The sequence below is a fragment of the Etheostoma cragini genome, chromosome 23 (genome assembly GCF_013103735.1).
Source record: "Etheostoma cragini isolate CJK2018 chromosome 23, CSU_Ecrag_1.0, whole genome shotgun sequence".
In the NCBI taxonomy this organism is placed as follows: domain Eukaryota; kingdom Metazoa; phylum Chordata; class Actinopteri; order Perciformes; family Percidae; genus Etheostoma; species Etheostoma cragini.
In genome coordinates this window covers 17,827,519-17,853,747 of record NC_048429.1, presented here as the reverse complement: position 1 = coordinate 17,853,747, position 26,229 = coordinate 17,827,519, and the positions used below count along the sequence as shown (strand labels likewise).

Below are 26,229 nucleotides of genomic sequence, written 5' to 3'. Positions count from 1 at the left end.
TATGTCATCGCATATCAATTGCATTAAGCTTAGTGGCTGTGTCGGCTGAGTAGAGGAACAGAGACCTAGTGGACTGTGCTGCTCTGAGCATCATGCTATGTGTCTGCCTGGCATAACCAGAGAGACATAAACCCGGAGGGAGGGGGCCCCGCACCACCCTCAAGGTAGTCTATAACCAGGAAGTTCCACTTGCGGGATAACTCCTGTGGCCAAATGCATGTGTTTTCACCAATGCCCTTTTCCATCCGCTTTCTTTTTGTTGGAATGAAATGAACTCACTGAGTAATGTTAATGGTGTGAGATAATCCACAAACTCCGTAATGTTAAATTATGTTACGCTCAAGTATTTCTCTGACCTCGTGTCAGCTAATGTAAAAAAAAAGTACATGTTAAATTAAGGGACTGAAATATACAGTGATAACAATGATGCGGTTGTTTCAATGACAATTAGTTGTTGTTGCGTTCATTAAAATACCATTATTATCTCTTTGTCTGAAAGAGAAAGATGTTTATTGCAAAATAATATTTAATTGTGAATACTCTGGTGTTTAGACAGCAGGTTCTCTGATTTGAAATGTACATGAATGCAAATTATACATTTATTATTATCTGGTCATCTGTCCTCTTCCGGTTGTTTGATGCTGAGTCTTCTGTGTGTTTCAGTCGTACAAGATCATCAACTTCGCTCCAACGCTGCTTCAGATCATTGTGTCGGAGCAGGTGGAGTTCCCTGTTCGTCAGGCAGGTAGGACATGTATAATGTACATCAATTCTCAGCGATCCAATATAGTCGGTACAAAGTGAAAATATCAATACATATCGGCATATTTAAATGGTAACCACTGGTTCCAGTATTAAGCAAGATTGCTGCAGTTGGCGCAAGCAAAACATGCTACAATGTAAGTTTATAGGGCAATTGTCCAGCTTGTATTTACCTTCACAAAAGTGCTTGTTTTGCAAAACGACACGCTCAGATTCCCACTCTATGTGTATGACAACATTATTGAAAGGATTTCTAAGGAGGTCGACCTTTCTGTTAAAAAGCATGGTCCTATAAAAAATCTGTTAAATTGCATTCTCTAAAGCCACCAGACTTCATGTAAATAAACAGTAATTTTAGCATTGTAAAATAAACTTTATTCAAAGTTGACAGAAACCTAATAAAACTATGAAAAGATGTTTTGGGTCGTCTTTCCACTTTTCCAACCATCACTCTAGTTTCGGTTAAAAATAATCACATAGTTTACCCATTTACATGTGAAATATATATATATATATATATATATATACGCAAAAAGTATTGCTATTTTAAATGGAGTCTGGTGGGTTTAGCACTAGCAACCTCAGAGCTGTTTCTGGTTACACAGAAAGGTCTCAAAGAGGTTTTAAAGGTCTGTCTCTGAAGGGATCCTTTCCATAATGTTGTATGAGTGTGTCAGTGGCAAAATTAGCTGGTTGGTTTGTGTATAGTAACCATAGCAACACACAGAGCTGACCATAAACTGTAAACAGGCAAGAGGCCGTAAACTGGGCATATACCACGGTAAAAAAACACGCTAAAATGCTATATTCTGAAAACGGCCTTATTCAGAATATCCAACCAGAATTTTTTATTTTTTTTTACATGACCTGTATCAAATTCGGAATATTGTCATATTAGGAATAGTAGTAAAATCTTAGTGTGAATGGTTACATACTCAGTTAAGTGTGTTTAAAATATATGAGGTGTGGTTCATTCCCTGCATGTATTTTCATGCGTTGATGACATCATTTGCTGTCACCTCAATTAAGCATACGTTATTCTGTATTGTTCTTAATGACAGCAAATCCCAACAAAACACCACCAATGTGTTGGTTCAACTTTCTATCATTTCTCACTTCCCTACTCTGTCTGAGGCTCTCAGCTCCAAGGCCATGGGTTCCTACTAAAGATGTGACTCTTTAAATGAACCTCACAAATATAGTAGCTTTTAAAACAAATAAATAAATAAATTGGCTCAGTGATTTCCTAAAGAGTATTATTGGAGATTACTTTTAGCAGTGGATTAATTCACATGTGGAGCATGGAGCAACAATGGAGCATGTTGAAGATAACAGAAATAAAAAATATCACCAGGATATTCTTTTAAATCCAGTCACTGTGATTGAAGATCAACTGGATAGATAAAGTTCACAATGATGTGTGTATGTGACTCCCTGTGTGTGTAGCGGCCATCTACTTGAAGAACATGGTGAGTCAGTACTGGCAGGACCGGGAGCCGTCTCTGGGCGAGGTGATCTTTCCCTTCAATATCCACGAGAACGACCGGCAGCAGATCAGAGACCACATAGTGGAAGGCATCATCCGCTGTCCAGAGTCCATACGGTACACACACAAACCCAGTCCGAACCCAGCGCGGCTCGTTGGGGTCGGGTATCCGTAATCTAATTTGGACGCACGCGCCAAGAGTTTTGTTGTCACTACTTAGAACTTCCTCATGAGGGAGACAGAAACTATGAACTATCTCTCTAAAATGAACCAAACAATAAATACAGTGCATGCCCCGTACCGTGACTAGCAAACCAAACCGTTCCCTAATCTTGCTTACTGATTGATACAATAAATGACTCTATATGTTTTTGTACTGCCCGTAGCGCCCAGCTGACAATGTGTCTGCGAGCCATCATCAAGCATGACTTCCCCGGCCGCTGGACCGCCATAGTGGACAAGATTGGCATGTACCTGCAGTCTCAGAACAGCGGCAGCTGGTACGGCAGCCTGCTGGCTCTCTACCAGCTGGTCAAAACATACGAGTGAGTAACGGGTTCAGTTACATTACAATTACAGTTTTAAAATAAGGGTTGTTCAATGATAAACTTCATAAGGCTTATGACTGAGAGAATAAGACTGAGAGAATAACTCTGAACTCCGTATTTGAATCCCTGCAACGTTTCCACAAAATGTTTTCAGACTGGTTGGTAGGCCTCCACTGTTGTTTTTCACACAGAAAAAATAATCAATTGTCAGGAATTATACGCTCTGGGCAATTATGGGCCTGTTTGCAGATTACCTGTACCAGTGTTTTATTTGCCTGATAACCGGTGAAGTTAATGAATTTAAAAATGTTTTACTTTAGCTCAGCTACAGCTCTGCTTCAGTCACTTAATGTCCTGCCAACAACACTATCTGACTTTTAAACTGTATTACATCGAAAATTCCTCATCCATTAAATAATTGCTAAAAACATCTTAACTATGTTTTCTGTTTGTAACATTCCAAAATCTTAATATTGATTTTAGGATTTTTATTTTCTCTGTAAATGCATATCAGTACCAAATATTGGATATCAATTTACTATCAGTCAACTACTAATAATCAGTTGGTTTTGGTCTAGAAAAAACAGCATTGGTTAATCCCTAGTACAAATCAAGCCTCATCCTCCACAAACATCCTTGTAATTAGGAGGACCGTTCACAGTTACCTGCAAAAACACCATTTCCTAAGTGTTTTGCATGTGAGCCAATGTAAACTATGACTACACTTGAAAAACGGTGGTATTTTTATTTCTGCCTGATTGCCAAACTTGGTATATAGTTGAGAAGGGGTATGTTTTTGTGATAATCCATTTCTAACCCGCCATCATTGGTTTGTGTTGTGCTTTAGGTACAGGAAGGCAGATGAGAGGGAGCCGTTGTTGGCAGCCATGCAGATCTTCATGCCCAAGATACAGCAGCTCATAAGCCAGCTGCTGTCGGACGCCACCATCTTCTCTGTCCTCATCCAGAAACAGATCCTCAAGATCTTCTACGCTCTCGTACAGGTACATCTGCGTGTGTGTGTTAAAAAGCCAGTGACCACAACTCGTATTAATAAATATGAAACGTATAAGAAAATGTACTACGGAAGTGACTGTGATGATGATTATGATGATGGTGGTGCCAGCTTTGAATTTATCGTCCTGCAGTACTCGCTGCCTCTCCAGCTGATCAACAACACAGTGATGACTCAGTGGATGGAAATCCTCAGAGCCATAATGGACCGAGACGTCCCAGCTGTAAGAGACTCACGCACACGCACACGCACACCCACACGCACACGCACACACACACACACACACACACACACACACACACACACACACACACACACACACACAGACGTGGATTTGCATGGTTTTGTTGGTCCTTGCTAAATGTTAACAGCTCAGCAGATAAAATACCTGTAAAACAGATTTTGTACATTTGCCCACTGACAAAGAAAGGATCAGTCTATAATTTTTATGTTAGATTTATTTGAACAGTAAGAGACAGAATAACAACAACAAAATAGAGAAAAACGCATGTCAAAAATGTTATGAATTGATTTGCATTTTAATGACAGAAATACGTATGTATTTGACCCCTCTGCAAAATATGACTTAGTACTTGGTGGAAAAACCCTTGTTGGTGATCACAGAGGTCAGACTTTACTTGTAGTTGTTCACCAGGTTTGCACACATCACAGGAGGAATTTTTTTGTCCCACTCCTCTTTGCAGATCTTCTCTAACTAATTAAGGTTTCAAGGCTGACGTTTGGCAACTCAAACATTCAGCTCCCTCCACAGATTTACTATGGGATTAAGGTCAGGACTGGCTAGGCCACTCCAGGACCTTAATGTGCTTCCTCTTGAGCCACTCCTTCGTTGCCTTGGCCGTGTGTTTTGGGTCATTGTCATGCTTAAACACCCATCCACGACCTATTTTTAATTCCCTGGCTGAGGGAAGGAGGTCCTCACGCAAGATTTGACGGTACATGGCCCCGTCCATCGTCCCTTTGATGCGGTGAAATTGTCCTGTCCCCTTAACAGAAAAACACCCATAAAATATAATGTTTTCACGATTTGACGATGGGGAGGGTGTTCTTGGGGTCATAGGCAGCATTCCTCCTCCTCCTCCTCTGAACACGGCGAGTTGAGTTGATGCCAAAGAGCTCCATTTTGGTCTCATCTGACCACAACACTTTCACCCAGCTGTCCTCTGAATCATTCAGATGTTCATTGGCAAACTTCAGACGAGCATGTACACTGTATGTGCTTTCTTGAGCAGGGGGACCTTGCAGGCGCTGCAGGATTTCAATCCTTCACCGGCGTAGTGTGTTACCAATTGTTTTCTTGGTGACTATGGTCATTGACAACATCCTATCGTACAGTTCTGGGCTGATTCCTCACTGTTCTCCTGATCATTGCAACTCCATGAGTTGAGATCTTGCATGGAACCCCAGGTCGAGGGAGATTGACAGTTCTTTGGTTTTTCTACCATTTGCGAATAATCGCACCAACTGTTGTCACCTTCTCACCAAGCTGCTTGTAGTCCATTCCAGACTTGTGTAGGTCTACAATCTTGTCCCTGACATCCTAATTAATTTAATTTGTTCATTTTTTTTTTGTCAGATCGTTGTTTGTTTTTTGAAGTGTGAGGTTATTAATCCATGATTCAGGAATCCTGAACACGCTGTTCAGATCTCATCTGAGCAGATTTCTGTAGTTCAAACAACTTTGAGTTGTAGTTTAAAACTTTTACAGACAATTTAATAAAAATAGTGCAGTGGCCGTTTAAAATGTTCCTGGCCTGTAGTATTGTTGGTTGTAGAATTCATCAAAACCAAATTGTACCCCAAAATTACTTACAGAAAGACCCCAAACCACTTCATATGCCACACCCCTGTATACCCTACTACTAACTTACTGATTTACCTGACAGACAATGTTGCATAAGAAAATATCACAATTAAAGTGTGGAGTAACCAGACATAGCTCCTTTGCACATTTTTGTGGGTCTGAGGTGTGTCACATTGAAGCTGCCAATGCTCCGCTGCTTTCTTCGACCCTCTCTGTAGTAATACTTTTGTGGCCACTTCAGGCGTATTTGTTTTGCAACGTGCGTGTAAAATCATGGCGAGGTATGTACAAACGGCCAGCACTGAGGTGGAAGCTCAGACTGCCTGTTGCGGCAGCTGAAAATGGCAAATTGCCAAATCTTCCGTGTCATGCATATGCATTCATGGGAGAGTGAAGGGCATAGTGGGAGTTTCCCATAAAGAGATGGGAGGGGAAGTGTAAAGTGTACCTAATTATAAAAAATCTCCGCCTCCGGTGTAAACCAGCTGCAAGCGTGTTTCCTGGCATATGCCTCCTGGTAAAATGGCAGCAAGACAAAAGACAGGCCAGGGAGACAAGTCGAAAGGATGTTGTCACAAGGATCACACTTTTTCAGTTCAATCATCAAGCGTTAAAGATTAAGCAGCCATGCAATATTACAGTTACTGGAAGAAGTCAAAGATGACATTGAATCTCCGACTCAGCGTTCACATTCCATTCCAGCAGTTGTTAAACTCCTCGCTACATTACATAGAAACATACAATTTTGGCATCAAGATCATTTCAAAAAGTCATAGCATCAGCAGTGGGAATATCTCAGTCTGCACTCAGACGTATCATTGCACAAGTACTTAACATTTTGCTACAGCACACATACATTTCCCCACCACGAATGCTGAAATATCACTCATCAAGCCGGATTTCTTTGACATCGCCCATTCAATTGCGCATTTAAATGTGCGCAATTTACGGTGTAATGGGTGGAGAAAGGCGCTGATTACCCGATGAACTGGAGGTTTGGTAAATACAACATAAGCTGATGCATCACAGCGTGTGCTTTCTGTGGGTTGGCCATGGTGCTGATAACACTATTTTTGCAAATGTACATACACCTGGCCCTCAGTGAGCAGTGTGAGAGGGGGAGGGGCCAGCAGCTAGAGCGACAAAAGCCAATGTGTTCTTCTTTTGCCGATATACTGTATATTTAACAATATCTTTTACGTTTATAATCCAAACAATGTCAGATTTGGCACTGCATTTACTCATGCCCGTAGGAAGACACCTGTTAAGTTTGAAAATGACATACGGGGAGCTTTCACAACTCTTCCTTGTAAAAAAAGAACAATTCAGATATCCACAATGACAATTTTCCTATCTACAATTGTCATTTCAGACATCCACAATGTCATTCTTACTAGTACAAATCACGTCATGTTTTCCATTCATGTGTATGGGGCTTTCAATTTCAGATATCCACGTCATTCTTTCTATCCACAAAGAACATTCCAGATATCTGAAATAGAATTACTACTAGGAAGTACTCCCATTTCAGATATTTACAATACAATTGTTACTAGTTAAAACTCTAATTTCAGATATCCAAAATGAAACAAACATTCCAGATATCTATATTGTAATTTTGACTATCCAAAATACATTCTGACTAGTAAAAATGTCATAGGAAAACAGGTAGTTACCCTTTAAGTACATTACTTGAGTAAATGTACTTGGTTAAATTCCACCGCTGTATGAAGAGGGTGTGCGGGTGAGATGTTGTCACTAAAATAAAACAATTGAAAAAAAACTGGGTCTTGTAAAAACTGAGCAATGCAGCAGTTTTTTGTCAACACGCTGTCACAATTGCCTGTGTTAATCAGTTGTTATTATGGTAATGGACACAATTGAGTTTCAGTTAAGCTTGGCTATGGCGTTTAATGATGTCTAATGAGTAATTTCTTTCTGTTTTTTAAAATTGGAATTAAAAAAAAAAGTATTGTTTAAGATCCGGATGTCAAAATCACAGTATTGGTTCAGGTATTAACGCTTTTTGAACGATACCCAGCCCTTCCAGAAACTGAACATAAATTGTGGGTGTGGGTGTGTTACAGGAGACGTTGGAGGTTGATGAGGATGACCGTCCTGAGCTGGCATGGTGGAAGTGTAAGAAGTGGGCGTTACGCATCATCACCCGACTGTTTGAACGGTGAGTCCAGAGCTGCAGTCACATCACCATAAAGCAGATATTTGCAGTGAGCAGAGGGACAGTAGCCGCCATTCACATGCTTCTGGTCTGAATTCCAGATACGGAAGCCCTGGAAATGTGACAAAGGAGTACTACGAGTTTGCAGATTTTTTCCTGAAGACATATGCTATGGGTATACAGCAGGTAAGCAAGTGTCACTGAGAGATGTTGGTTTAGATCGGGGATCGGCAACCTTCTGTAATTTTATTTGTCAATGTACAAAGATGAAGGGGAACGGTGTGCCAGTGGCTTTTTTGAATGGGCTTTTTTAAAAGGTTTTTTTAATTTATTTTCATTGTATGCACTGAAAAATAGTTTGGCCTTGTATCTTACAATACAGTTGTAGATCCAGTTGTTCTTTCTACAGGCTCCCCTCTCCGTTACTCATTCACTCATACAAAACCATGTTGTGATAAAGGCTACTACTAATAAGCCAAATGTAAACTGGGCTTACCATTACTAAGATCCCTAGAGCAGTAACATGTGAATCACATGTTACTTTCAGCTGCATGCATGCCTCTGGTCTGTCAACTAGTCTATAACAACGGAAGTTCATTTCTAGGATAAAACATGACATCCGTCGCGTGGCTCACATGTCCCTCACCTTTGCCTCTCTGTGTGTTGCCGTTCTCAAACTCTGTTCTCTTCGGGAAAACAAGAACAAGCTTCGAACTAGCAAGCTACACCCTGAAAATGGCAAGTTTTATAGAAAATTTGGATGGTGCAGCAAGGCAGGCCTAATTGGTTCTTTTGGGGAATGATTGGAAAGATTTACAACGAATATGTTTAGTGCATTTCCTCTCCAACTGGGATGTTTTGGGATTGATTGGTGGGATTGTGAAATCAACAAAGAGCTTTTTTTTCCCAAAATGTATGTTTAGTGTAGCTAGACCTTACTCCACAGCGCTGTTGAGAAAGCGCTGGCAATGTGAAACTAGTTGTCATCTACAGCCACACTGAACATCTTTTGTATTTTTCAGTGTAATAGTTGCTGCATTTGCCGCCATTTCAGGATGCTCCTCTCGACAGGTCTTGCAGAGCGTGGCGAAATGATGGTCTTTTTATTTGGTAGTCCATCAAACAAAACCCCTGCACTGTTAAGGAAAGCCTCCTTTATGTACCCTCTCTCTGTGGATGGTTTCCTACATTTACTTTTTGATTTCTCTCTGTAGCCTGATTGTTTTGGTGGTGATACATTGATTTAACTGTGCTATTCTGCTCAGCATACAGTGAGGATTTGAAGTATTTGAACACCCTGCTATTTTGCAAGTTCTCCCACTTAGAAATCATGGAGGGGTCTGAAATTGTCATTGTAGGTGCATGTCCACTGTGAGTGACATAATCTAAAAAACAAAATCCAGAAATCACAATGTATGATTTTTTTTATTTATTTATTTGTATGATACAGCTGCAATAAGTATTTGAAAACCTGTCTATCAGCTACAATTCTGACCCTCAAAGACCTGTCTTCCTTCAAAATGTCCACCTCCACTCCATTTATTTTCCTAAATTAGATGTACCTATTTGAGGTCCTTAGCTGCATAAAGACACCTGTCCACCCCATACAATCAGTAAGAATCCAACTACTAACATGGCTAAGACCAAAGAGCTGTCCGGAGAAACTAGAGACAAAATTGTACTACTCCACAAGGCTGGAAAGGGCTACGGGGAAATTGCCAAGCCGCTTGGTGTAAAATGGTCCACTGTGCGAGCAATCATTAGAAATTGGACGAAGCTAAACATGACTGTCAATCTCCCTCGGACTGGGGTTGCATGCAAGATTTCACCTCGTTTGGTCTCAATGATCCCAAGAAAGGTGAGAAATCAGCCCAGAACTACATGGGAGGAGCTTGTTAATGACCTGAAAAGAGCTGGGACCACCGTTTCCAAGGTTACTGTTGGTAATACACTAAGACGTCATGGTTTGAAGTCATGCATGGCACGGAAGGTTCCCCTGCTTAAACCAGCACAGTCAAGGCCCGTCTTAAGTTTGCCAATGACAATTTGGATGATCCAGAGGAGTCATGGGAGAAAGTCATGTGGTCAGATGAGACCAAAATAGAACTTTTTGGTCATAATTTCACTAACCTTGTTTGGACCAAGAAGAATGATGAGTACCATCCCAAGAACACCATCCCTACTGTGAAGCATGGGGGTGGTAGCATCATGCTTTGGGGGTGTTTTTCTGCACATGGGACAGGGCGACTGCACTGTATTAAGGAGAGTATGACCGGGGCCATGCATTGCAAGATTTTGGGGAACAACCTTTTTCCCTCAATTAGAGCATTGAAGATGGGTCGAGGCTGGGTCTTCAAACATGACAAGGACCCGAAGCACAAAGCCAGGATAACCAAGGAGTGGCTCTGTTAGAAGCATATCAAGGTTCTGGCGTGGCTTAGCCAGTCTCTAGACCTAAACCCAATAGAGAATCTTTGGAGGCAGCTCAAACTCTGTGTTTCTCAGCAACAGCCCAGAAACCTGACTGATCTAGAGAAGATCTGTGTGGAGGAGTGGGCCAAAATCCCTTCTGCAGTGTGTGCAAACCTGGTGAATAACTACAGGAAACGTTTGACCTCTGTAATTGCAAACAAAGGCTATTGTACCAGATATTAACATTGATTTTCGTATTTGTATTTGCAGCTGTATCATACAAATAAATAGTTAAAAAATCATACAATGTGATTTCTGGATCTTTTTTTTTTTTAGATTATGTCTCTCCCAGTGGACATGCACCTACGATGACAATTTCAGACCCCTCCATGATTTCTAAGTGGGAGAAGTTGCAAAATAGCAGGGTGTTCGAATACTTATTTTCCTCACTGTATGTGACACTGGCCTCGTGATGGGTTTGAGACTATGTTTGACTCATCTTTTGTAGTTTTTCATCTTTGCCAGGTGGTTACTGGTAACTACACCTGCGCTGTTGTCCTGCAGAACACTCTAGGGCATTAACACATAGTGTAGTTTAGTATTCATCAACTACTCCACAAATAATTGAATATTCGAGATATGTATGTATGCAATTTCGCCAATAAACATAAATGTCCACAGATTTCATGAAGTTTATGAATGCTATTCATTAATTGAAAAAAATCAATTGCTCCATCCTGCTTCACGGTGGCTGCTCCCCCCTCCTGCCTGTACACTGTTTGAAGTCACACAGAACAGCGGTTTGACAAGATTGTTTAACCACAGTGCTGCATATGTGATGTAATTACATGCATATCTTATATATTGCCACTACGTTATGACCATAGACATATAAAGAGTAGACGCTGGATCGCCCGCTGCTGCCAATTGGCGCTGCCAAGACGTGGGGCCGCCATCTTGGATCGGTCACCCGCTCCACTCAGTGTAATGTGTTTGGCAGGTGAAATGAGCTGTCAGCGCGTTAAATTAATCAATCTCACTGAATACAAAACAGATTTTCATGTTTTTTTTTGCTACAAAGGTCATACATGTAGCAATGAAACAGGACACATGGTTAGGCGTATTTTAATATTTAAAGTGGGCTTAACAGTAATAAAATATTTTGATGTGATATAAATTCACCGGACGTCCGAGATCAAAACTTGGAAAATAACCCCCATAAAAGGGAGAAAAACGGGGACATTTCCAGTTTGACTATCAATCTGATTGAAAAACCCTAATGTTGTGTCTTTAAAAACAGAACTGGGACAGAGGTAGTTTTTCTCTTCTGTATTTAGTTAGGCACAGACCACCAAAAATGGGGATGTATGTGATAGGGGTATTTTGCAAATCACACATTATAAATATGAAAGGGAAGAAGAAACAGATAGTGTCCGTAAAGTTATATATTTAAGTACAAGAAATAATATGATTATATTATTAGAGTCTACTTGAAGGTTTTTATATTTATCTCTCTCTCTGTCTCACACACACACACACACACACACACACACACAGTACTACCAAGTTGTTCTGCATCAATTGCCTCCCGGACCTTGACATTTAGCAACCCCACTCCCAACACACACAGAAACAAACACACAAACTAGGGTTGCACGACATTGACAGAATGTGATATTACAACATCGATGTGAATTCTGATATTTTTAAACACATGTAAAATTACAAAATAGATTCATAACAAATTAAACAAGTTTTCTTACAACAAAAGTTTTTTTCAACTGACAGTCAAATTGGACTAGTCCAACATTAATAAATAACTATGGACCATGTCTACAGAACAGGACCTGTTCTACTGGTTGGACAGTATAAAATGCATAAATAAAGTTAACAGGACAGCTCCACAAAATAAACTATATATTGCATATTGCGACTTTCAATATATTTGATAATTGACTAGTTGTCTCAGCTCTTTTTACATAAGTATTTGGACAGATCCACCTCTTTTATGCTGTGTTGACTCTACTCAAGCACATTGCTATTGAAAAGGCTATATAATATATATGTATTTGTGTGTGTGTGTGTGTGTGTGTGTGTGTGTGTGTGTGTGTGTGTATATATATATATATATATAATCTTATAAGAGTAACGTGCAAGTCTTATCAAACAATCCCAACTAAACCAGAGACAATCCCAATGTAATAACAACATAAGCATACATTAGTGCTGCTTTTGGAGACCCAGAATAACGTATAGGTCATACCATAATACTCACTTATATAACGATGTGCTGTGTAACGATGCGTTGATATATCTTGCACCCGTAACAAAGCACGCGTACCCATTCAAAGTAGCATTATGAAACACAGATACAAAATGATTTACAGAACCCAGAGTTAAAGAGATAAGATTAAAAAAAATCCGCCGATCTGAGCAGGAAAATGCTACACAATGCTCTGGCATCTTGTATCTTCTGCTGTTAAGTAACGAGTATGACTGGTCCAAGATGGCGGCTGGAAATCTCGCGCTCAGCAGCCAATGCAGCATCTACTCTTTCTTATGTCTATGGTTATAACTGCACCATGTTAAAACAATGTCAAAATATTCAACAATAATACACTGCATAAAAACTCAGATTTACATTACGTGGTTCCATTAGGAGAAAAAATGCACTGTGGATTTAATAGTTTATTGGTAGAATATTTGAATAGTAGACTTTTCTGAGAAACCCTAGCATGTGGACAACTCAGCATGAATTATGCAGATTTTTCTTTTTTAACAATATGTTTATTAAGATTTTTCACAATTGAACGCTTGTGCACATTTACATTTCCAAACTTACAGAAGTGTACATTGTGTCATGTGATGACACCTAAACTTGAATAGACAAACAAGAACAGCAAATACAAGTCAAAAGGAAACAAAAGAAAAGAAGAAAAAAAAACATTTTGTTCAAACATTCCAAAAATGACATAAGAAATGACTCAATCAATTAAATGTATGGTAATATTATTGTATTACCGTTTTAGCTCACATTCCGATGTTTACATTAGTCAGCATTCAACCCTCCTCTTCATTCGATAGCGCCATAACTTTCACAAACAAATTAAATCCTCCCCAAATCTTCTCAAATAATTCTTGCTTCCCTTTCTGTAAATGTTATTTTTTCCAGAGGAAAAGTTGTTAACATTTGCTGAACCCAATATGTAACACTCTGCTGCTTGTCTTTTTCCAAAATAATGCAATTGATTTTTTTTTTTACGTGCAAAAGACACCAATGTTAAGAAAGTCATATGTTAAAGGTTTGGTTTAATGCTTCTTTTGGACTTGTTCTATTTTTGTATCGATGTCATACTTGCGTTTGATTTTTTCAGATGGCATCATATTATCTGAGTTGGGCCTGTACCCTTTCTAATCCTTTTGATGCTAATCTTCTAAATACAGCATCTTCTGTCCCTGGAGTGAAGTGCTGGTTTCCCCAAATGGGACTGTACTGAAACAATATCTCACTTTCTTTGATACAGTTTTTCACGTCAAACGTGCAGTGTTTTTTGTAATGTAGATTCAACATCTTTTATTATTACTAACCTAATTCAGCAATTTGTAATTATGGGACGGCACATAGGATGTATTACATAACATAGTAGTGACAGATGTCAGTCTTGTAGTGTACTATTTGCTTTCTCATGTGTCGCTAATTTTGTGTGTCGTAGGTTGCTGATCCCTGGTTTAGATTATGCTGTTTATGCCTGGTTGCTAAGGCTCTGACCGTTTTGGTTTGACTGTTGTTTCTGTGTGTGATGTGTTGTCTGTCCAGGTCCTGCTGAAGGTGTTGGACCAGCACCGACAGAAGCAGTATGTGACTCCTCGCGTCCTACAGCAGTGCCTCAACTACCTCAACCAGGGCCTGTCCCACTCACTGACCTGGAAACAAATGAAGCCACATATGCAGGTAGGACAGTCATGGAGGAGTTTGATGCTGAGTGAGTCAGTAGATGGCTTTAACATTAGCTGGATACTTATATTAAATTATCATTTTGCATCTAAGTATCCACATTCACTTTAGATTTTCCATGGTTAGCATTTTACCATTAGCTGCCATTAATTTACCATTAGTTGCTGCCACATAAAGAGATATACAGTATAACTCTGCAGTCTGTTCTGGCTAGATCTTTGATTCTTAGTCCAAAACTTGATCAGACCAGACCAAATGGGTTCAGCTTTGGTAGGGTTCTAGTTGCCTCACAATTGGGTCAGGGTATATTGACTGTTGGTGCGTTTCTATCATGGGAACTTTCCTAGAGGTCTAACAACCTCTTGAGGAACTTAACCTGCCCCAGGTGAAAAAAGAAATGTTTTTTTTTTTTTTTTTAAAGATGAACTTATCACATTTTAATTGTACTAGAAGGGCATAAGCTTGAAGTATTAACCACTGAGATTATCATTTAGATAAAGTCTATCAAGTCACTATTTATTAACAAATGAGTCCCTGGCATTAGCAGTATTACGAACTGGGTGTCTGAGGCGACATTCTCGGGAAAAATCAAAGGCAGCGCACAGTTTCCGTCACACAGCAGGAGCTAACAGACACTCATCAACTAGTCACTAGTCTATTTCCAGGACATTCCACTTGCAGGATTGCTCTCGTGCTGCCAGAAATGCTGCAGAATGTCACTCTTTTTGGCCAGATGTCCGTCCCCTTCAGATGTGTCATTTCATAATTTCAAAACTCTGTCCACAGTTCCTGAAAGGTGGGCTTTAGAAGGATGCAAAGTTTCCTTTATCAATAGTGTTACATTCTTTTCCTTCTTATTGATTGTTGTTTTGAGCCAATGAATTTCTCCTACTGAGCTTACTTCTCATAAGCTCTTACATCCTCTCTTACAGACCATATGCCAGGAGGTCATCTTCCCTCTTATGTGTTACAAAGATGAGGATGAGAAGCTCTGGCAGGAAGACCCTTATGAGTACATCCGCATGAAGTTCAGTGAGTACTCAAATGCTCGGGTAATCACAATCTCGCATACTGCTTTTGATGGTTGGCTAACAGAAAACACACCATAGCTGCCAGCAAATGTTGGTAGAAGAAAGGTCTTAGTAGCATTTTAACATAAATGCTGTTGTTTTTAGCTTTAATTACCATGCAGTTGTTAGACAGTCATGTACAGTAAATTATTAGAGCACAGGAAAACACACAGGAAGGGATTGGACTTTTGTTAAGCAACCACACTTTGTAGTTGTGATCATTAAGCTGCATGTATTGCATCATACCAGAGACGGTTTAGAACTGAGACCCTCAGAGTCATTTCCTATATCTGTTGCTCCCGTTGCTCTGCTACCGCCACGCCTCTTTGGGACTGGCGGCAGGTCTTGAATGTGTTGATTCCAGTGCTAGAAGTAAACGTGAACACAAATTATGAACCATTCATTCACCCAAAGTAAATATTGTACACATTCTTTAGAAGCCTCATATCTCTGGAGAATTTGACATTAAAATGGCTTTTTTTAATTTATTTTTTTTTATATAGAAGGACACATCAGGAGAAAGTTAAGTTTGTTTGAGACCTGTTTTGGACTCTCTCCAGATCTGGCAGCACAGAGAATCTTTTTAATTTTTGTGAAGATTATTTTTTGTTCTTTTCCGCCTTGAATTTATGACAGGACAGTTAAGAGAGAGAGAGAGAGAGAATCTTTGATTGTAACAAGTGGAGGAAAAAGGGTTTCCGCCATGGTGTTTGATCCCAATCTTTGTAGGAGTGAGTGTGTGTTTTTCTCTGTTGCAGATCTCTATGATGACCATGCCCTACCAGCCACTGCTGCCCAGAGCGTCCTGTGTAAAGCTGCCCGCAAGAGGAAGGAGGTAAGGAGGAGCATTTTAGAACCAGTCCAGAGGAACTGAGTACATTTACTCAACTAGGGCACCTCACAGTTTCTAGGCACCTGCTCTTTGCATGAGTACATCAATTTTACAAGACTTTTACTCTACTACAGTTTGTCTGATGGCTGTAGTTGCCGGTGGGTGCGTGATTTTACATGTAAAGCACTGCAAAAATATTACCTTGTACCTCAGGGCTTCTTGTGCCAATGTTCTTTACTGTTAATGGGACTTAAGGCAGTACACATGACCGATATGCGTGCAGTAAATGAGTCTGTGTTACCTTCCTTGAAATACCTGTTATTTCTAACAAATCGAGAAACCTAACTGTATATTAAGCTTGAGTAAATGAAGCCCCCAATAAAAAAAACTGGTTTAAAAAATAATATTAACATTCAAGAGACTCTGCTACAGCCTAACTCCGGAGATAAAACTGAGATTAACGATTTTTGGTTTGTTTGTTCACCGGTTGTTTGGTAAATTGCTCTTAAAGGGTAATTACCGTTTTTTCAACCTGGACCCTATTTTCCTATATTTTTTTGTCTAAGTGACTGATGGGAACAACAGTCTGTGACATCCGTCCAGTTTTAAGCGAGATCCCTACAGTCGGCAGTGGCAAAACAAGCTACACTGTAAATTGATAGAGTAATTACGCAGCTTTAACCTTCATAAAAGTGCATGTTTTGCCTCTGACAGACTCAATTTACATGTGTAAATATGTTTGCCCTATAAACGCTAAAAGTATGTTTTTTTTTTTTTTTTTTTTTTTTTTTTAATAGAGTCTGGTGGGTTTAGCTCTAGCGACCTCAGAGCTGTTTCTGCTTAAACAGAAAGGTTTCAAAGAGGTTTTAAAGGTTTATCTTAGAAGGGATCCTTTCCATAATGTTGTCAGACACCTGTCAGCAAAACAAGCACTTTAGTGAATACAAGCTGGACAACTTACATTGTAGCTTGTTTTACCGCTGCCGACTGCGCCGTTCCGGATCAATGCCATCAGTCACTTATCATTTTGGTGCTGGTGATTTTTCTTTGGGATTGGCTAAAACCTCTTTGGGGGGCGCCAAAAATTCCTCTTTGCAGGAAAAAAAACCTGTATGGTGTATAAGCAGTGAATCAACTGACAACAGTGACAGTGAGTTTTAGTTTCTGCATTAATCTTTTCTACGTATAATCTTTGTTTTTCTTCTTGGCAGGTTCTTCCTCAGATGATGGAGTTCTGCCACCAGATACTGATGGACCCCTCCGCTGACCCCCGCAGGAAGGACGGGGCACTGCACTGCATCGGAGCTCTGGGCGAGCTTTTACTGAAGGTACACACATCTACAGACACAGATACACCTCTGTGTGTGACTTGATTTATTTTCAGGTTAAAATGATCAAATAGAACCTTTTTAAGGTTTAGAGTTTTTTTTCTCTTCCCCGGGCTGGGATGTGTGCATGCATGCAATGTTGTGTTTTTAAGTCTTTTTAATTTTTATTTCCACTGGTATATTATTATTTTATTTTTATGTCTCAATTTACTGTTATTGGTCTTATTTTAGCAGTTGTCTCAAGTGAAGTACTTTGTGACTTCGTCTGTGAAATGTGGTGCATCAAGACACTTATTTTGGGCGCCTGGTCTGGACCGCGGATTCGGTTCAGACCTGCCGCCATTTGACCCCCCCCCTATCTCTCCTCTTTCATTTCCAAGCTGTCTTATTGAATAAAGCCCTAAAATGCCATAACATTAAAAAATAAATTAAAACAATACCCTTATTATGTCTCATTCTATAGAAGCGGATGTACAGGGAGCAGATGGAGCTGATGCTGCAAAACTATGTATTCCCTCTGCTCAACTCTGCTACGGGTTACCTGCGAGCCAGGGTGAGTGAAACCCTTAATAAAATGAGTAAATATTCATGCATGCATTTTATTTGTCAAGTAGTTCACACAGGAGTATAGAAAAATAGGCAAACCATGTGGTTATTTCAGATAGACTATTTATTGGATTAACAGATAACATGCTGTAACGTAATATATATTGTTATTGATATATGTAATGACCAGTAGTGGAAGAATTATTTAGATCCTTTACTCAAGAAAAAATACTCTGTTACAAGAAAAATTCCTGAGAAAGTCAATTCGGTAAAAGTATCATATGGGAAATGTACAAAAAGTATTAAAAGTAATAGGGCTAAACGCAGAAAAATCCTCACATTTTAGAAACTGGAAAAAATCAAAACTGGGTAGTTTAACATTTAATATGTAAAATGTAATTAAACATATTTTATACATGTGTTTTGTGTGCAAAAGTTTTAATTGTTAAAGCTAGTATCTAAAGCTGCCAGATTAATGTAGTGAAGTAGAAACTTTGTAGAAACTTTGTACAGTGAGTACAGTACTAAAATGTCCTAAGTTACTTTTCCATCACTGCACACGTGGTGGTTCATCACTGAAGACAGCAGTGGACACTTGTATTAGGGGCTTTGAAACTGGATGTGGACCTGGATGATTCTGAATGGATGCAGCAACAGACCATAATTTTTGATTTTTCAGTTGCTGTTTTTTTTTTGTTGTTTCTGCCTTTTGTCTGTTGTCTGCTGTATTCAGACTCCACTACATTCAGGAGAGATCTTTTTAAAAGAGCACATACAATAAAAATGGGAGTTCATATACAGTGGGGCTCAAAAATTTGGGCACCCCAGGTAAGAATTTTATATGAACGTGCATAAAGAAGCCAGGAAAAGATTGGAAATCTCCAAAAGGCATTATATGATAAATAAGACATTTATATAATTTGTTACAAAAAGTTAGATTTTATTTCCATCATTTACACTTTCAAAATAACAAAAAACAAAAAAATGTTGTCGAAGTTTGGGCACTGCAGAGTTTATAGCATGCAACGCCCCCTTTGGAAAGTTGAGACCTGACAGTGTCATGGATTGTTCTCAATCGTCCTTTTGGAAAGACCAGGTGATGTCAGACTCAGACTCAGACTCATCTGACCTTGCCCTAACAATCAGCACCATGGCTTATTTTAAGCAGTTGTCTATTTCAATTCAATTCAATTCAATTTTATTTATATTATCAATTCATAACAAGTGTTATCTCGAGACACTTTACAGAAAGAGTAGGTCTAGACCACACTCCAGAATTTACAAGGACCCAACAGTTCTAGTAGTTACCTCCAGAGCAAGCAACAGTGCGACAGTGGCGAGGAAAAACTTCCTTAAAGGCTAGAAAACTGAAAATAGTTAACGCTCACAAAGCAGGGGAAGGCTATAAGAAGACAGCAAAGGGTTTTCAGATGCCAATATCCTCTGTCAGACTAGCTAGACTACATATATATAGTAATATTGAGGAGGTGAGGCAACAAGATGCATGTTTTAAACATGTTTTAAATCATTGACAGGATAATGGTAATTGAACTGAATTGTGAAACCAGTGAAGATTCACAGCCCTAACTTGTAGTGGAGGTTTCTGAGATCTAAGAAAACTGTGGCTGGACTGAGCTCCAACATTTCTGGATGTTGTGTTGACCTGTGCTTCTGTGCCGTATTGTGGCAGTCGTGCTGGGTCCTGCACTGCTTCAGCCCCCTGCGTTTCCACGACGAGCTGGTGCTGAGAAACGCAGTGGAATTGGTCAAACAGGATCTGATCGACGACAAAGAGATGCCTGTCAAGGTGGAAGCTGCCATTGCTCTGCAGACGCTGGTCAGCAACCAGGAACAAGGTAGGGCTGCTCAATTCTGAAAAAACAAACAAACAAAATAACGTTTGAACTTTTAGACACTTTAAGACAAAATAAGAGTTTCCCTGACATGTGCAAAATAATTGTTCTTCTGGATTACTCCGTATTTGTGATTGTCAGGGGACAAAATCATGATGGCTGTTAAAATTTGATTAATTGCTTAGCCCTAGAACAAGGTCTGTAGAGGAATATGGATGTTATTTCGAATGTATTTTGGAATACATTCCCACTTCAGTCAGTTGATCCTTCTGTCAGAAAAACAGATGACATATACATATTGACATACATATGTCTCAATGCAGAACACTTTTTTTGGAAGATCTTTCTTATTTTCTTTTGTTGAAGTGTTTGCCTTTTTTGGCCGATCTATTCTTACCTTACTTCCTTCCTTTTTCTAATGTCTTTCTTTCCAAGTTTTGTCTTTTTTCAAAGTGTTTGTTACTTCATTCAACATGTGACTCCTTTGAATGTTGACATTTTTACAATTAAAATTTAGAAAAATTTATATATTTTGTGCATTTACTGCAAGTTGTGTAGAACTAAACTAAAGGAAAAGGTAATATAAATTCATCTACAGTATGTACTGTCATTTTATCATGAATCAATCATTCAAATAAGCTATGTTTCACAAATAGCAAGTGGTCACACAGTGAGTAAAAACAAATCATGTATAGAAATCAAAAACTTTGATACATCGATAATCATTTGATCATTGCATTGTAGCCCTCTGAATGGTAATCGAATGGGGAGGGGATAGTAATTTGCGAAAACACACTTGCTTCCTTGCTTTCCAAATGTAAGACGTTGATTGTAATCTAATGTCTGTGTGTTAAGTACAGAGTCAAACAAGCCAGTACACGCCATATATTGATATCATGAGTATTATACTGCATATAAGGGATAATGTAGTGTGAGCTGGTCATTGTTGTAAATTAGAACCCTGAAAGACACACACACACAAACACAGAGACTAAAAAAGAGAGAGACAACTAAAAACCCAGAGCCGTGTTGTGACAGGTTAACCTTACCGGTGAGAGAGCTAACATTGAGCTTACCAATGCTCTGTTTGCATTGTAGCCATTAGCGCTGTTAGCACTCCCCATTTCCTCCACCTGCTCTCTCTCTCCCTTATGGATCTGTGGATCAGCATTATGAGCTCTGTATGAGCCCACATTTTAAATTTGAAAAACGTTTTCTTATGTTTAAAAATAGTCCAGCAGAGATAATCATAACAATCATAACTGTGTAATAATATGAAATAAAATGACTATGATGGGGGATTTTAAGTGTGTGTGTGTGTGTGTGTGTAGCCAAGCTGTACATCAGGCCGTACATCCGGCCCGTCATGCAGGAGCTGCTGCACGTGGTAAAAGAGACGGAGAACGACGACCTGACCAACGTCATCCAGAAGATGATCTGCGAGTACAACCAGGAGGTGGCTGCCATCGCTGTGGACATGACGCAGAACCTGGTGGGAACACAACACACACATTTCTGACCAGTTCATGTCTGGCAAAGCCTTAAATAGTCCTCATTTGTATGATGCGGTTTTCTCTTTACTTCAAACATGCACTGTGTGTGTCTGTGTTTGGGTCAGGCGGAGATTTTCACCAGGGTCCTTCAGAGTGAGGAGTACGAGGAGAGCGAGGACAAGACCGTCATGGCCCTGGGCATCCTTAGCACCATCGACACCATCCTCACTGTAATGGAGGACCACAAAGAGGTCACACAGACACACACACACACATACACAGTCATATCTTCTGTCAGAAAATACTTGAACATGCTGTCACTATGTATGTTGTTGTGTGAGGTTTGGTAGTATATGGTTTTTAATTCTGCCTCTCAGATTACCCAGCAGCTGGAGGGGATCTGTTTGCAGGTGATTGGTCTGGTCTTGCAGAAGCCCATCATAGGTATGGCAGGTGTGTGTGAGCGGGCAGTCCAGCGTTTTTACATGAACACACTCACTCACACCCATATTTTGCCCCTCCTTTTGATCATTTTATTGGGGTATACACACTGGCCGTGTAGCTAATATTCACTTGAGTTTGATATTGTGATCATTTGTGTTTTGTTGCACTGCTTGCATTACCTACTGGAGTAGAGCTGTAGGCACCAACAATGTTTCTTTCCGTCTTCAATATTGCCAAAATAATTTAGCATGGTCAGTCAATCCAAAATACAACTAAGGCCGAAACACAGCCTGTATACAGAAAGGGCATGCTCTAATTTGTCTGTGTAAGAAAAAAATGAGAGTTGATGTAAAGTGTGTGTAATCCTGGTAATTGGAGCAGCTTGCATTGCAGAGGATGGCATCCTTCTCACTTTGTCAATGAATGGATTAAATGATAATCTCCTGCTGGAAGAACAGAAAGCTTTGTTCAGGCAGAGGCAGATAGAGCAGCCGGAGATGGTCATAATGAACAAATGAAATGATAAAGAAGTCAAGCATTTACACCCCAGGAAATTTATTACACACTCACATACACACTCACACTCCAGCAATGCGGCAATCATCTATACAACTGTGGAACTTTCTACACACATACACAAAGTCTCTTTTTGTAATTGAGCATTGCATTTTTCAATTTCTGTCATAGATCTTGACATATCTTGGCGTTTGCCCCCTACTACCAGTTGTTTAGCTTGGAGCAGTATAGCTACCAAACCATCTTTTCAAGCTTTACTGTAGGGGTCTTCAATGTTTTTTAGGCAAATGACCCCTTAACTGAAAAAGAGTCAGAGCACAAAACCCTTACTACATATTGTATAAAATTGAGTTGCATATTAAACTGGGCCTACAGTAATGTTTAGAGCAGCCTAAAGCCTTTATACATACCTTTTATGGTGTATACAATACTAAGCTTTTAAAATAATAATTGTTGCTTAATCATAGATTCATCATGTTTTAATGTTAAAATGTTGCACAGTGAATCCTTAAGACTAACTGTCACTTTGAATGGCTCCCTAATAGCTACCTTAGCTATAGGCCGGTAAGACTATCATCATTGTACTTTGAAAAAGAATGTATCTTCACTCATATGTTGGATTCATGTTAATTTATATTTTTAGATAGACAATTTAGACGAGAATTTGGCGCACCCCCTGCAGCAACTCAGAGGACCCCTAGGGGTCCCGGACCCCCTGTTCTTTTTGAGTGTTCAAAGTAGTTTTTTTTCCTTTAATTTTCATGTCAAGCAGGCCATTTATATTGTACACCTTGTTCCAAACGTGGAAAAGTAAATAAAACAAAATAAATAAAAACGTAAAATATATTCTTTCCTGTCCTCCGCAGAGTTCTACGAGGAGATCTTATCGCTGGCGTTCGGCCTCACCTGTCAGACCATCTCCCCCCAGATGTGGCAGCTTCTGGGTGTCTTGTACGAGGTCTTCCAGCACGACTGCTTTGACTACTTCACAGGTCTGGTTACATGAATGTGCAAACACGTATTGACTCTTTCAGTATTCCAGGAGAGGCTCTCTGTTGGTTTCTGGGAATGTGATAGCACTAACCTTACATAAAGGCTGGTGCAGTGTCAGAAACAGTCCCCCTTACTTTGTCTTTACTGATACTCTAAAAGCCTTGTTTCAGCTTTTGATGTCTTTGAATCAAGTGCGTAACTCTGTGTTCAACATTGGGGGTTGAGATTTCCACCTTTGAGCAAAACTCAAATTTTGAATGTCAAATATTTCAATTAGTGCATTCTGGTGAATTTTTCTGCAACACCTTTTGCTTTTTCTGCATCAATTTATGGTTCAAATGTCTTTATTTATTTAAAGGAAATTATTTATTTTTTATTATTTATATTTTATTATAAATAGGGATGGCACCCAAGATGATCCAAGCCACTCAGCCTTTTTACTAGCCGCTATTTTGTGGGATCTTGCGGTTATTGTATTTTGTATTTCTTTGCTTTTTTTCAAACAAAGTTGACTTTGGTGTGCTACAACAAACTTTAAAAAAGATTTACAGCCCTTTTAAATGTAAATAAGCACTTTAAACACCCAAATCAAGACAACATAAAATGTATGAAAAAGTATCTAGTGAGAGTGACTGTGTTACACTCCACTGCCGAAATCTACCCATATTTGGTGGCGGGTTGCCGGCGACATTTTAAACAGATTTCTATTAGTAAATAATTCACAATTAAATAGACCCTCCTGGGGTGGCTGCCGCCACGTACAGTGCTAGTTGCTATGGAACACAGCGCACAGCCTTCACTGTACAGTAAGCTAGCACAGGCTTTTAGCACAGACCCTCCTTTGCTTAAAACTAAAAAAAGGCACACACTAACTTGTAATTCACTCTGAGTGATGCTTCTTGGGCAGACAAACATAGCTGTTGTATGCGGGTATTATACCATGGCTGTGAACCAATCAGATTGCCTGATTTGAGCTACCTGTTTTATAAAATTGAATTTGAAGCATCTGGCCATCAGTGATTTCAGGCCACAATATCAGTTAGTACTGTATTTGGAATTAAATACATTAATGGGACCAAATTGACAAGATATTTTCTTATAATAAACCATTAACGTTTCATTTATGACCATCCAAATGGGTCAAACTTCTTTTTCTAACTTTAACATATTTATTCTAGCAACCAATATTGAGGCTACTGTTCATGTGTTTCAAATTCAAAAAAAATCTGGTTCATGAAGCCAGAAGTATCAGTAACACATGAATCGTTTAATTCAATTAGTCAAAAAAGTTTCCTCACCCATTTTAGCGCAGGAACATTTCTAGACAAGACATCAAGACATTATTATTACCACGATTCTCTTTTGAGGCATTACTAAAACATATTTATTGTTGGACCAATTTCATTAAAAGGTCCTTACAGTTACTTTGTGGAATGGTGCACACTGATATTGAGAACTTTAGAAATGTAGTTTTTATATGTGGAAACTGGTGTGTGAAACTTAAATGTAACATTATTTTTGATTGGATGGTATCTGATATTCATATATTTACCAGAATCAGCAGAAATGATTAAACAGAACCAATTTTGCTTTTATTTTTTATTAAAGCGGTTATTTGATGTTATAAGGATTGAATGTGGGAGAAAACCGGAACACCCGGGGTAAACCCAAACATACCACCACAGTGGACAAGACACAAACTCAAAAAGGCTCAGGCCAGATCACCAAACCCTCGCCTTCTAGCTGTGAGGTCAAGCTGTTGACCACTGAGCTGGCCCTGAGAGCTCGGGTCCTGCCCCCCATCTAGGTGGCGTCCTGCTCCGTTGGTCTCTATAAGGACAAGGGCCGGTGGAGAAAACGGTAACCTGGATGTGAGGTAGGACTGGAGCCCTTTACTGCTAATGTTGTTTTTTTGTATTTCCTGAATGTGGGAGAAACACTCCGAGCGCCCGGAGAAAACCCTGATGTAGCAGACAGACCACGTTTCACTTAAATACAACCAAACCTGGTTCTACATCTGAAGATGTTAGAGATGGCTTTGCCCACAGATGAGAAGAACCTGGAGATGGTGCTAAACCTTTTTGGTGGCGTCATCAGGTGATGTTTGACTAAAGAGGCAATACAGTTTAGCAGTTCTGGTTGCTCTAGATGCATGGAGACCAGCACCTCTTCTACACAGCCCCACTTCTTACTCAAGTCCTGGAGAATGGCCTTGTCAAGGTGTTGAAAGGTTTTCCAGGTGCTACCAAAATCTACACCCCCAACTTCGGCCCACGTTCTTTCATACAGATGGCTAATGGTGGCCTCTGGATTTCAAATCGTCACTTTTGCTTTTGTTAATATTCGCGTAACCAGCTTATCTGTGAATACCTTGATATGCATTTTTCTAATGTTATCATGTGCCGTTGCATCCTGTGTAGGTTTGCTAAATGTCTCGTCACATACTGAGCGAGACGCTGCAGCAGTTGCCACAGGCTCCTTGACGACGTAGACCTTTGGTAACTGTGGTGTTTCCAGGGACTGATTTTTTTATTATGGTGTTTAACACGTTTTCACTGTGGCCGTCAATCTGGGTGTTCAGCCACCACCCCATCAGTCCAAGGAAATTCCACACCTTGTTCTGTATGTCAGCGAACATGTCCGCATGTGAATGCAGAACAATTCCGCTACTGCAGGACCCCTCTCTCATTGGTTCTGGGATCATCTCGGGGGCCATCCTATGGATGAGGTCCTTGTTGAGGTTATCAGTAAATTTCTGTGTGAATAACATCCTTTTACCGAGGGACACGTTCTTGAACTTGGGAATCACATTTACCACATCTCCAACTTGTGGTTTTTTACTGTCCGTTGTCTGAAGCAGAGTGTCTAAGTGCTTTATGACTTCCTGCATTGCGTGCTTGCTTTCAATATTGGAGTCCTTGTTGAATTTGGTCCTCAGATCCTCCAATATATGATGAAACCAAGCTTTGGCC

The 26,229-nt window shown here is 39.7% G+C and overlaps 1 protein-coding gene across 3 annotated transcripts in view; it reads left to right on the top strand.

The window, feature by feature from the left end:
- Nucleotides 1-26,229, top strand: part of ipo8 (importin 8) — a 43,733-nt gene that overhangs the window by 2,983 nt on the left and 14,521 nt on the right. For 2 of the 3 annotated variants that reach the window (XM_034863166.1, XM_034863168.1), the window contains exons 2-18: nt 664-745; nt 2,209-2,365; nt 2,635-2,793; nt 3,644-3,800; nt 3,945-4,034; nt 7,724-7,818; nt 7,917-8,001; nt 14,045-14,179; nt 15,115-15,214; nt 16,011-16,087; nt 17,296-17,412; nt 17,876-17,965; nt 19,649-19,814; nt 21,143-21,303; nt 21,430-21,555; nt 21,682-21,757; nt 23,131-23,256. In XM_034863166.1, coding sequence (XP_034719057.1) covers nt 664-745; nt 2,209-2,365; nt 2,635-2,793; nt 3,644-3,800; nt 3,945-4,034; nt 7,724-7,818; nt 7,917-8,001; nt 14,045-14,179; nt 15,115-15,214; nt 16,011-16,087; nt 17,296-17,412; nt 17,876-17,965; nt 19,649-19,814; nt 21,143-21,303; nt 21,430-21,555; nt 21,682-21,757; nt 23,131-23,256 — 1,999 coding nt within the window. The remainder of the gene's footprint in view (nt 1-663; nt 746-2,208; nt 2,366-2,634; nt 2,794-3,643; nt 3,801-3,944; nt 4,035-7,723; nt 7,819-7,916; nt 8,002-14,044; nt 14,180-15,114; nt 15,215-16,010; nt 16,088-17,295; nt 17,413-17,875; nt 17,966-19,648; nt 19,815-21,142; nt 21,304-21,429; nt 21,556-21,681; nt 21,758-23,130; nt 23,257-26,229) is intronic. The other variant, XM_034863167.1, reaches the window with a different exon arrangement.